General features: G+C 42.4%; 1 protein-coding gene across 1 annotated transcript in view; it reads left to right on the top strand.

Moving 5' to 3' along the window:
* Window positions 1–112: 112 nt before the first annotated feature.
* NUP210L (nucleoporin 210 like) overlaps window positions 113–11,888 on the top strand; it is a 30,107-nt gene continuing 18,331 nt past the window's right edge. Inside the window, exons 1-18 of the mRNA XM_072027872.1 lie at window positions 113–340; window positions 950–1,086; window positions 1,351–1,482; window positions 1,643–1,736; window positions 2,306–2,456; window positions 2,909–3,041; window positions 3,637–3,795; window positions 4,351–4,419; window positions 5,146–5,252; window positions 5,684–5,824; window positions 6,696–6,833; window positions 7,654–7,810; window positions 8,280–8,477; window positions 8,751–8,896; window positions 9,479–9,700; window positions 10,199–10,372; window positions 10,851–11,043; window positions 11,734–11,822. Coding sequence (XP_071883973.1) covers window positions 180–340; window positions 950–1,086; window positions 1,351–1,482; window positions 1,643–1,736; window positions 2,306–2,456; window positions 2,909–3,041; window positions 3,637–3,795; window positions 4,351–4,419; window positions 5,146–5,252; window positions 5,684–5,824; window positions 6,696–6,833; window positions 7,654–7,810; window positions 8,280–8,477; window positions 8,751–8,896; window positions 9,479–9,700; window positions 10,199–10,372; window positions 10,851–11,043; window positions 11,734–11,822 — 2,601 coding nt within the window. The 5' untranslated portion in view covers window positions 113–179. The remainder of the gene's footprint in view (window positions 341–949; window positions 1,087–1,350; window positions 1,483–1,642; window positions 1,737–2,305; window positions 2,457–2,908; window positions 3,042–3,636; window positions 3,796–4,350; window positions 4,420–5,145; window positions 5,253–5,683; window positions 5,825–6,695; window positions 6,834–7,653; window positions 7,811–8,279; window positions 8,478–8,750; window positions 8,897–9,478; window positions 9,701–10,198; window positions 10,373–10,850; window positions 11,044–11,733; window positions 11,823–11,888) is intronic.

Below are 11,888 nucleotides of genomic sequence, written 5' to 3'. Positions count from 1 at the left end.
GGGGGCGGCGCCATCTTTTACCTCAGCGCGGGGGGGGGGGGGCGGAGTGGCAGTGCGCATGCGCAAGGCTCCTGCGGCGAGGTGGGCAGGAAGCCTCTGCGCATGCGCGGAGCGGAGCCGTGCCGGAAGGCGGGAAGAGCGCCCTGCCGGCGGCGCCATCTTGGTTCTTCTCTGGCAGGATGGGGCGGGCCCGGCTCCGTTCTCGCCTTTTCCTCCCCATCCTGTTCTTCGTCCTGCCCGGCCTCGCGTTTAAATTGAACGTGCCCAAAGTGTTGCTGCCCTTCAGTCGGGAGCTGCGGGTCCCTTTTGTGCTGGAGGCTGAGGGGGGCTGTTACTCCTGGTGAGGGAGGGGGAGGTGCTGAAGGGAAGATGGGGGCTGGTGACAGGGGGGCCCTGAGGGGACAAAAAGGAACCGGGGGAGCCGAGAGGAGACAGGAACCCGTTAAGGGTCAGGGCAAGAAGGGAGTGAGAATGTGTGAAGGAAGGAATAGAGGTGGCCCTGGATGTGCTGTGTGCCTGTGAGGCAGGCTCTCGGCTTGCTTAACAGCACAGGGAGAGGCCTCAGCGTTCTGCCAGGGAGCAGGGTAGCAGGGGGGTATTGACCCGTGTGTTGTGCTGAGCTGTAAGGGATGGGTTTACAGGGTCAGAGCAGGGCTTGTTTGTTTTCTGGGCTCTGTGTCAACATTAGGACTTGGAGAAGGGGGACCATAAACTGTTGGCCTTTGGAACTTGAAACTTGAGCTGTTGTAACCCGGCGGCACCCAGCACTAAGACTAATGGATTTAAGCAGGGTGTTACAGGAATAAATATTAAAAACTACAGTGTTTTAAGGGCAATATAAACCTGTGTTTATTTGAGCAATCTGCCCCCCTCTTTTTTTTTTTTGAACACATTTAAAGATACACTTTTGAGTAGAGTGAGGGAAAATGTCTTCCTGTCTTTCTTTCAGGTATTCCACACATAATGATATAGTCACTGTTGAGTCCATTTATGAGAATGGAAGCATTTGTTCCCAAAAAGCATTGCTCTCTGCTCGGTCTTCACAAGCCACAAAGCTAAGCGGTGTAGTGATAGCTGAAGAAAGTGGTAGGTAGACAACCAAAAATCCATAAAGCAGAAGGTAATTTTTGAGTTGAGGCTTTTTATGGAAGCCTAGGATTGTACTCATACATTTTTAGAAATATGAACGCTTTATTGTTGTAAAACTATGGTCTGTAAAAAAAAATCTTAGGTTCTGTAGAATAAGAAGCCATGTATTTATTAGTTTCACTAGTACTAACTTCTCACGATTCTTAAGCCATTATGAACTAGTAGATGCTGAATTAAGGTTTATTTGTTCTATTGCTTCAGTGACAGGCCATTTACTCCGTTGCGATGTCATTGTTGATCTGATAAACAGTATTGAAATTATCTCCCGAACTCGGGAAATCTATGTGGAAGATTCTCCTCTGGAGTTGGCTGTGAGAGCTCTGGATGTTGAAGGTATTGCTTGTGAGACAAGCTTTCCTGATGTTTTACTCTGAGGAATAAATGCTGCTTTTTGTCTTCATATTTAGAAAGAAAGGAAGTTTGATTTCACTGGATCAGCTGGCTAGAATACAGGAGTTTATCTCTCGATACAAATTTTCATTTTTGTTTTCAGGAAACACGTTCAGTAGCTTGTCAGGAATGACTTTTGAATGGAGCATTGCAAAGGATGACGACATCGAAAGTTTAGAACCGTCAAGCAAAGTAAGGTACCTATACTAGAATTATAAATGAACGTTTTGCAGTCGCTTTCATCCTGGGATACTCCTGGAATGGGTAAGAAATAGGATGGGTAAATTGGGACAGAGATGAGAAGTGATTTATCACTGCACCGCCAGTAGGTGTAAGAGTGCTGTTAATTTGGCTTTTAGATAAATCACGTGAGTAAAATTGGCAGCAGGGGCAGTCTGCTGAGAGAATGCTTTTGGTTTGAATGCGAGGACAGTAAGTATTGTACAGTTTAAAACGGTTTGTGATAGCCTAGCCCATGTTGGCATCACAGGGCCCAATAGTTACGAGACAATGAGCAGCAAATCTTGTCAGAGCAATTCAGAAGCTCCATTTTTGGGGCCCTCAAGCACAAAAAAAGAGACTGAGAGACTTGAATCCAGCAGACACTTGTGAAAAAGTGTCTGGAGCAGGAGCCGTGATAGGAGAGGTTCAGGGAATTGAGTTTGTTTAGCTTAGGAGAAATGTAATTCATCTACATTGTACTAGTGAATCTGAAATGATCATGGAGATCATACCAAAAGTTACTTTTTTTTTTTTTTTTGGTCAGGATTTTAAAATACTCAGAAGCTGACTACTCTCCACCAGACTACATAACTGAGATGGAAAGAGCAGAAAAACAAGGAGACAGGATTCTGGTGTCAGGAATCAAAACTGGTGCAGCAGTCATAAAAGTCCGAATACAAGAATCAACCTACAAGGTGAATAATGACTGTAAAAATCCTTCTTTTCAGTTCAAAAGAATACAAATTCTTAAAAGTTTGGGAACCCATTTTTTAGAAAGTGAAATTTAAGAGTGTGCATAAGTACATGTGAAGTTATCTATCTTGCTGCGTTACAGAGACAGCTAAGACTACCACAAGTAACAGATAAGAGAAAAAAATCTCTTTATTACCACTTCTAGCAGTATTGTTAGGATTACCAATTTTGCTGGTTTTCCCCCACTAAATATTGAAGATACTGTGAGAGTTATTTTTTTTCTTGTCATTAGTTGTCCTTCACATAACAATAGAAAAATAAAAGCATGTAATTGAAATACCAGATTGGCAAAGGAATGTAGGGCAACCAGAATATTGAGCAGGTAAGGATATGAAGAAACTGTTACTAGATTTTAATTTGTGCTATTAAAGTGCATTTACTCCTTTTCCATCAGAAAGTAGCTGCTGCCTCGATCCGTTTGCTGGTTCTAGAGAATATCCTCCTGATACCGTCTCACGATGTTTACCTCCTGGTTGGAGCATACATAAAATACCAAGTAGCAAAAATGGTCCGGGGGAAGGTGACAGGTAAATTATTCTCCTAGCACCACCATATTTTACCCAATCTGCTGCTGGCCTTCCTAGCTAAATGCACTGTCCTAACAGTTTGGTTTTGTAGAACTGCTCTCTAATGTGAAAAACGAGGCTCCAAGGAGGGCTCCAAAACCACCCTGGGATTGGTTCAGCAGTGGGCAGAGAGGGCTCCTCTGTGTTGGTTCAGGACTGGAAGGCCCAGGGATGGGCTCAGAAATGGTCTGATGGGGGCTCCGACAGAAGCCCAGCAATTGCTCCAGTAATGGGCCAGCGGGGGCTGCATTAACGCCCAGCGATGGGCCCGGTGGCAGCTTGGTGGAGGCTCCAAGAAGCACCTGGGGGCTGTGAGTTTGTTGGAGGTGGTAGGAGTTGCCCCTGATTTTTCAAACCTTGTGTGTCCATGCCTGAGAGTTGAACTAACACAGGTGTGCCAGTGGAGAGAAAATGTCAGCTAATTACATGTTTATGTTGCTTGTTTGCTGTCATTATTGTCTGATCCTTGCATTGGTACCTGTGTAAAGATAAAGTTTCATAGGGGAGTGTAGATGGTTATCAAATTAATGTAACTTTTGAAGTAACCTCTTTGCAGAATTAGAATTTCCTCTTGAACACTATGACCTTGAACTTCGTGATCAAGTTATTGGGCCTGGTGGCTCTGACATTCTGCCGGTGGCCAGCCTGGAGGTGAAGACAGCCATTGTGAGAGCAGTGCAGTTAGGACAGAGCACTCTTGCCTTTGTTCATAAAAGTATCCTTCTAAAGAGATTTCCTGCCATATATTGTGTGCTAATCCATAGCTATCCTCTTTTCCAAGCATGGGCAACTCTATCTATAGTAACAGAGGCTGTGAGTAAACGAGATTGTAAAGGCAAACAGGATTTTTTGAGATTTGATTCTGAGTTTCTCTGAATGCTTTAACTTTTCAGAGTAGTTACTTTGTTAGACAGGGATTCCTTTTTGAGTCTCCACCTTTCTTCTGGGTCAGCATGTCAGCACAGTCAGTGGTCAGCCTCAAGAGCCTCCTTGCTGCCTGCTGGCTGTTCAGCAAGAGATCATTTTGTAGCCTGTACACTTCCTCTCTCTCCTACATTGACAATGACTCCTCCTCCAGCCAATTACACAATGTAGTTTTTATTGACGGGAACAGAAAGACACTCTGATGTCGATGAAAATTGGATCAAGCCCCAGATTCCCTCACTTATTCTGTGTTTAAACCACTTGGAGTTTTATAGATCACTGAGGATGGATGTGTGCTTTTTTCATAAAATGAAAATCCCTAAAGAATTCCTATGCGAGAATAAAGATGTTCACATGCGAGCTGCTTCTGGACTTCCAAATTGCACTATCTATGTCGTAGAAGCTGGATTTTTAGGTAATAAGGAAGTGGAAGTTTGATTGTAAAAGTAACTTTTTTTTTTTAATCAGGAAAAATACTGCTTTAAAATACCATTGTATTCTTTATGCTGCCAGTAAGCACCTAAAACTTAAGGCAAAAACAGACTGCATCTTTTCAAGTGCACTGATTTGAAAATTGAAGTTGGCTTTGCTCTGTTTGATGGGCTGCTTTCTAAATCAGAGTAATTAAGCCAAAGATTAGCAACAGAGAATGTGCTTCAGAGCTCGGAAAGAATGTGTCATAATTGCCTTACATGCCATTTTTGTACTTCTTGCTGAACTATATATTTTTGTTAGAGAGTGCTTGGATTCAATGATTTGTTTTTACATGATACTGGATACTTTAGAGGATGAATAATGAGAGCCTTTCTGCTTCAGTCACTATTTCTTATCCAGGAAGGTTTCATAGTGACTGTAAGCCCTTACTGCCTCATGGCTGGCATGCTGCATTCTACACTAAAATCTGTTTATTGGCAGCAGAAAGATGTCTCTGTTACAAAACATAGCATCACTGGCACTCTCACTGATTGAGGACAAAGCGGAGTACAACCTTAAGGTTTCTAAACCAATTTAGGAATTCTTCAGTTATCCTTCGGACTAAGAAAAGCAACTCTAGTACTGACCGTTAGCAATGAAGGATGTTTTACCGCTGCTGGTTGCTGCTGATAGTGTTCTCAAGAGCGAACCACATTTTTTATTTCAGGTTTCACTGTCTATCCAGGAGACAGATGGATCCTGGAAGTGCAGCGAGAGTATGTGATCACTGTAGAAGTTTATGATAGAGACAGCACTAAAGTTTATTTATCCGATGTGAGTACGTGTTTAGTTAGCAAGGAGCAGCCGCCAGAGGAGTGCCCTGATGAATTATGTTACTGTCATGGAGGGTGTGGGATGAATACAACATTCCTGCCCTTTCCAAGTTTATTGAAAGTACTTCCTAAGAGAGATACAGAGGTAGATGATCATTAAGGTCCCTTCCAACCCAGGCCGTTCTGTGATTCATTTTATGTGTAGGACCGGTAAGGAAATTAGAGAGAGAAGGAAATTAACTCTTGCTCTGTTATCATCTCAATCTTTCCTGCAGTCTCTCAAAAAAATTTCCATTCAGTTTCATCTGTACCAATCTTCCCTGTGTTACAAACCTGTACAGAAATGCGCAATGCTGTGGGTGTTCATGGAAAATGAATCAGATTTTCCTTGGAAGGGGGACACAACGTTCACCAATTTTTGTCACTTTGCAGAATCTCCGAATAATTCACCACTTTTCTAAAGACTATTTTGAAGAGCTAATATCTTCTCATAATGGATCTTACCATATAGTTCAAGTCCTAAAAGACGGCATCACAGGGATAAAAGCTGAACTGGTTTCTGTTCTTCAACGGGTAAGAGACAAGGATGGTAGTAATCATCTTCAGGATATGTTTTTTTCCTAGTCCCTCAGATTGTCCCATAATACTGTGCACATCTATGTGAAACGAGCTGCTCTGTGATTCAAGTTATGCTATATTTATCCTGCTAGAACAAGTTATTCTCCACAAGGTCTTTGCAGACGATGCCTTCTGCTGTTTCTGAATTGTGAGCAGTCCAAGAGGCAAATACGATTCTCTTGAATATGTGAGAAATCGGGCAGATGCAAAGAAGGGCTGGGAAGAAATGAATTACACCGGGGATTGCTGAACTTCCTGCTCTGGTGTTGGAGTAGCAACAGCTCTTCCCAGAGCTGCATGCAGCATGTCTTCTTATACAGGCCATGTGCGGGTCAATGGCACTCTTGTTCTTTGCCAAGTAGCGTTCTTGTAAACAACCTCCATAGTTGTGGAATGAGGGTGTTCCAGGGACTGTTCTCCATGAGGGAATTAGGTGTAGTTGTTGAAGCTGATGAGTTTGAAAGCAGAAGCATGTTAGTCCATGCCAGCTGGCCTCAGCAGCTGGGAATATAAATTAAATGTGTTAAGGAGATAGTGTAAATGTAGCCATAGACTCCTGCCTCTATTTGTACACAAAATAAAATATGTTGGAAACAATTGGACTTGTTACAGCTGCATTTGGATCACTCCCCCAAAAGCAGCAATTGGTTTCAGATACTTTTTTTTTTTTTTTAAAGCTTACATTCTAAGCAATCGGTACAATCTTCTTCATGGGGTTTCAGGCCTTTTCAGACCTATATCAAGTGTGTAAAAACCTTAGCTTTCTCCTGTCAGTTGTGAGCTACTTTGGTTGAAAGACGGTGTCCTTTTTCCCCCTTGTTTTTAGGATGGCTCTCAGGCTTACTTACCTGTACCAGTCAGGCACGAACAGGAGGTGAAGATTTACCTTCCCATCAAACTGTCACCTTCTGTCCTTGCGTTTCCACACCATCCCACGGAAGTCCTGTATCGATACAACCTTCAGGTGAAGCTGAATATGTCCTGAGAAATCATGAAAGCCTCCTTGGCTTGAGATCCTCTTCCAGAAGAAAAGTTAATTAAAAACTTGCAGCAAATTGAGGCTCAGTGAGAATCCTGAGCACTAAACAGGCAAAACTACTCCTGTTTTCCTACTTTAACCTTGTAACTGTTCTGCTCCCTCCAGCAAAATCAGTTTTTCATTGATAAAGCGACATAATCTTTTCATTTCTCCAGAAATGCTGTGTTCTAATCCTCCAGTGCTTTTTTCACCCCTTTGCTTTTCCATTTTCTTTTTCTGTCATGTCTGTTATTTTGTTCTTTGGTCCAATGCCTGTGGTCCCAGTTCATTTGTTGTTCACTTGGCTATACATCATTAAAGTTCACTGCAGTTTTCAACTGCTGAAAGTGTTGTGTAAGTATAAGAAAAGGCAGTAGAGATGTACTTTTATTCTATTCTTTCACTTTTCTGTTCTTTCTCTTTACTCACCTGGGGAAAAGGTCCTCCCTTTGACTTTGCTGGGAATATTTGATTCTACTTGAGTTGTAGAATAAGCCTACTTGTTTTTCCTTTATACTTCTAACAATCCATCATTATATGTACGAGAAGTTTGAAAAGTACTTTGAGATCTTCAGTGGAAAAAAAAATACAGGAATGCTGCTGTTTTATTTATTTTTACTGCTGTTCCATAGCTAAAGAGCCCAAACTTAGATATATTTGTCAGATCAATAATGCTCATATGATACCAGCATGTCATCGTACTGCTGTTTCCAGGACACTGTTTATCTTCAATTTACATTGCTTGCCTTTTCTTCTATTTTGATAGGTAGAAGGAGGCAGTGGCAATTTCTCATGGATTTCCTCCAACCAGACTGTGGTCACGGTCACCATAAAAGGCGTCGTGACCGGAGGCTTGGACCAGGGGCACTGCATTGTTCAGGCCAGAGATGTACAGAACCCCTTACATTATGGAGAAATACAGGGAAGTCTCTTTTCTGGGCAGATTATTGTTCTGAAATGATGGCTTGTCCAGGCTTAGAAACCGAAAGTTTCTGCCTGAAGGTCAAAGTTTGTTGGGCACCTGTTCAGTAGCAATGGGCTTGGTTCTCCTGTGGCTTTTATTGCAGTTTTGTCAGTGGAACTCGTTCCAGTTTACATTCCTGTTAATGAGTAGACCTGAATCTTAGTTTTTCATATTTCTTGTGTATCAGGTGCTTCCTAATGCAGTACTATTTAGCTATCGAATACAGCATTGTTTTATTTTAGATTGCATTTAATTTCATATACGAACTATTGAAGCATATTGACGTGCTGTCAAAACATTTTCATGTACTTTAATTCGGGGTGTTTCCTGCTCAAGCCTGGGCTGTTAGGCCATGCTGTAGTTCTGACTTCGTTGTGCTAGTTCCTTCTGCTCTCACAGGGTGCTGCCCTGAACTTTGCTCCTGCAGGTGTATGTGGAACAGCTGGCAAAGGTGGAACTTTTGCCATTTCGTGCAGACGTTGAGATTGGCCAAATTTTGGAAGCTCCTCTCAAGATGTATTTCACGGAGAGGGAAACAAGGGAGAACATTGCTTTCACTGATTGTTCCCTCTTACCTTTGGATATAAGCATGGAAAAGCAAGGAGTATTTGTCCTTGCTGAAGAAGGTATGATCGCTTAGCTCCAAAAGACTTGTTTCCCTAAGTGTGTTTTAAATAATTTCCCTGAAGTCACCCCCATGTACGGTACGTGGGGATTTCATTAGCCACTAACGAAGTCTGAGGCGGTCACTGGGTTTGAAGAGTCTCTTGTGGCACAACTAGATGGAAACATTGGAAAGATGTGACATTTGGGGAAACCTTTTGGGAAAAATGGTTAAAGATTCTGCTGCGTTTCATCTCTCGTAAGAGACCTGCTGCAAAGATGTTCTTAATTTTTAGGTAATCAGAAGCCTGGACAGACATTCTGCTCCAGCTTCCAGTTAGAAGCAAAGTCTGTGGGACATACACTACTGACAGCAAGCATTACTGTGCACCAACAGCATTTTGAAACAAGTGCAGTGTTTGCTGCTTATGAACCTCTCAAGGTGAGGAAGTGTGCGTGTTCACCCTATTCTGTTTGAATTACTAAATTGGTGAGGAGTTAATGCATTTGTTACACAGTGCCACGTCCCGAATCATTTTCTCTAGAAACAAATTTGCAGCTGGGAATTGACTGACACCTACAAAAACATGAACTTCTTACTCTATCAGATAGAAGTAAATCAGTTTGACTTGACCATTGTTTTAATTGTGAAAAATCAGCAGGGCATTTGAGGTAGTCTTCATTTTTCTGAGCTGTGTGCTGTTCTGTCAGCATTTTAGTAGGTGCGCACCAAGCAAGATTTCTCAGTTAGATTGGAATAAATGAATAGAAGAACAAATTATGTTATTTGTAAGGATGTGTAGTTCCTTGTCTGCTTCTCATATGTGTGAATGGCCCCGTGTACAGCTACAGCACTGAAAAAGTCCTCTGGCTTGGTCTTAAACATCATTTATATTGCCAGAGTAGTTAAGAGGCCTTATGCTAAATGGTAGTATCAGTAGTTCTTATTTTTGTTCCTTTTTGACCAGTGTCTCACTGTCAAATTGCATTAAAAGTGTGAATTTCTGCTTTTTTGTCTTCACAGGCTGTCAACCCAGTAGAGATGGCTTTAGTGACCTGGCAGGCAGCAAAGGAGATGGTATTTGAAGGTGGGCCAGGACCGTGGGTTTTGGAACCATCTCGTTTCTTTTTGGAACTAACTGTGGAGCATGAAGAGAAAATTGAGGCTGTACAAGTCCGATTTCCAACAAAAAGGAAACTGAACCAGTACGTTTATCAGGTTCTATGCCTGCAGCTGGGGGAGCAGGTAAGGAAACCTCTAATCTTTCTGGCAACTTAATACAGAAATGCAAACAGTGTGGATAAAATTGCATGTAGAGTCTCATAAATACCATTTTCCTTGACTAAAAGCACAATGCCTGTGGTAGTATTAGATAAGTGAGTTTCATTCTCATTACACTTGTTGGTGTAACAGTCCCCCCTCTACTCAGAATTGTGTTTAGGAAAAAAAATAAAAGTGCACGTCCTATTCAGGCCAGTGTTTGTGTCATACATACGTAGACAGTTGTAATGAAAATTTCCTGCAAACTCTGCCTACAGAAAGTTTCTCAGGTCACCTTTGAAAGAAAAAAAATAGCCATCTTTCCCTCACAATGATACTGGCATACACTTACTTCAGTAGTGTACATTCAACCCCATGCATGCAATCCTTTGCAATTTAAGACACTGTTGAATGTGCCAATTTTAAGCACAGATAGAATGGATGAAGCTGGCTGCGTAACCGTCTTGTTGCCTGTCCTTGAAGGTGCTCACGTTCCGAGTAGGTAACCAGCCAGGGCTCCTGAACCCTGCTCCTGCCGTGGAGGCGATCCAGGTGACGTTCATCTGTGCTCATCCCGCCAGTATGTCTGTGACCCCCGTGTATGAAGCAGCTACTGGTGTTCAGCCTTGTCCATTGCCGCAGCAGAGCAAACAGCTAGTAAGACTCGAAACAGAGCTAATAATGTTAATGCTGTGCTAGGATCCTGCACTCGTTTGGGGGATGGTTGGGAATGTGGGACATGTAAGGTACTGTCTGTCCTTAGGTAAAGATTGTGCATTGTTAACTGTTATTGCAGAGCTCTGTACTGGCAAAGTTATCTGTCTAGCAGTGAAATAACTTCCTTCACAAAAACTGACATCCTGGTCCCCTTGCTGACAAGGTGTTCTCTGGCCGCTGTGTTCAATTTGGCAGTAATTGACTTTCTGAACAGGAAAGCTCAAAAAGAGGAATTTGAAGAACCTGAGCCCTCTAATGCGCTGGGGTGATGAAGCTGTAGCTGAGATGAAAGGAGCAGTCACTGCTAAATAGAAACCTGTCCATCACGGTTTGACTGATCCTTGTTTAGGAGGAGGAAATGTTTCTTCTAAGGCCAGGCACGAGGTTACCAATAGAAACTGTGTTTCTTTGGTTGTAGATCCCCATATCCAGCGTGAGGAGTACGGTTCTGGAGTTAGCTGTGTTTGATCATCAGCGGCGGAAGTTTGACAACTTCAGTTCTCTGGTGCTCGAGTGGAAATCGTCCAATGAAACCCTTGCACACTTCTCTGAGGCTAGAAGCATGAAGATGGTAGCGAAGGATGACGGGACAGGGCAGACCCAGCTTCACGGTACTGCTCAGAATCGATAGGAACTGCGACTGTCTGCATCATTGCTTTCTGTCTTTCTTCCTCCTTTCCACCTAACAGAAACATGACTAGAGTGCTTACTTCTGTTTCCTCTAAAAGTTCAAAACTCATAGTGCAGTTGTGAAATACTCTCTCAGAGTTGTGGCCCATCTGTAGCGTGGACGGTGTAGCAACAATACTTAGGATCTGCATGGTTATTTTTTGTTATCTCCTTAACACTGTGATTACAAACAGGTATCTTTCAGAGGCACCAAAATGGGTGTTCTCTGTAAAGCCCAAAACTGAAGTATTTCTTGGGATTAGCTTTTAGTGAACACGTTGTCATTGTAAGTCTTCTGTTCCTGGGAGTTCAGTCTGTTTCCCTTGACAACAAATATTCTGTCTCAGCAAATCAGTAACACCTACTTGCAGAGCTTTTCTAGTATATTCATGTCCTAATAGCAGGGTGATTGATACATTTCAGACTGATATTGTGGTAGGTTGTATTGTGTGTTTGTAAATGTGAAGAGAAGGACTGGTGAAAGAATAATTCAAGTAAATACCACAGAATGAAATTACTTTATCCTGATGTTTAAAATTGTTTCTTAGGAACTCGTTGAAATTTTTAAAATCTTCAAAATTCTGATTATTTCTTACGTCCTGGTGTGTGTGTTTTGCATCTGTTGCTTGCAGGACATCAGCTTCTAGAAGTGCACCAAATTAAAGGTACTGTTTATGTTGGAGTCAGCTTTGTGAACTACGCATTACAAGGTGGCCCAAAAGTGAGTAATGAGGAGCTTTTCTGGTGGGCAGAAGAGGGGTTGCTTGCCTTTCCCCCGATCTTTCTT

The sequence above is a fragment of the Anas platyrhynchos genome, chromosome 26 (assembly GCF_047663525.1).
Source record: "Anas platyrhynchos isolate ZD024472 breed Pekin duck chromosome 26, IASCAAS_PekinDuck_T2T, whole genome shotgun sequence".
NCBI lineage: Eukaryota > Metazoa > Chordata > Aves > Anseriformes > Anatidae > Anas > Anas platyrhynchos.
Note: the sequence above shows the minus strand (reverse complement) of the source record. Positions and strands in the feature narration are given on the sequence as shown.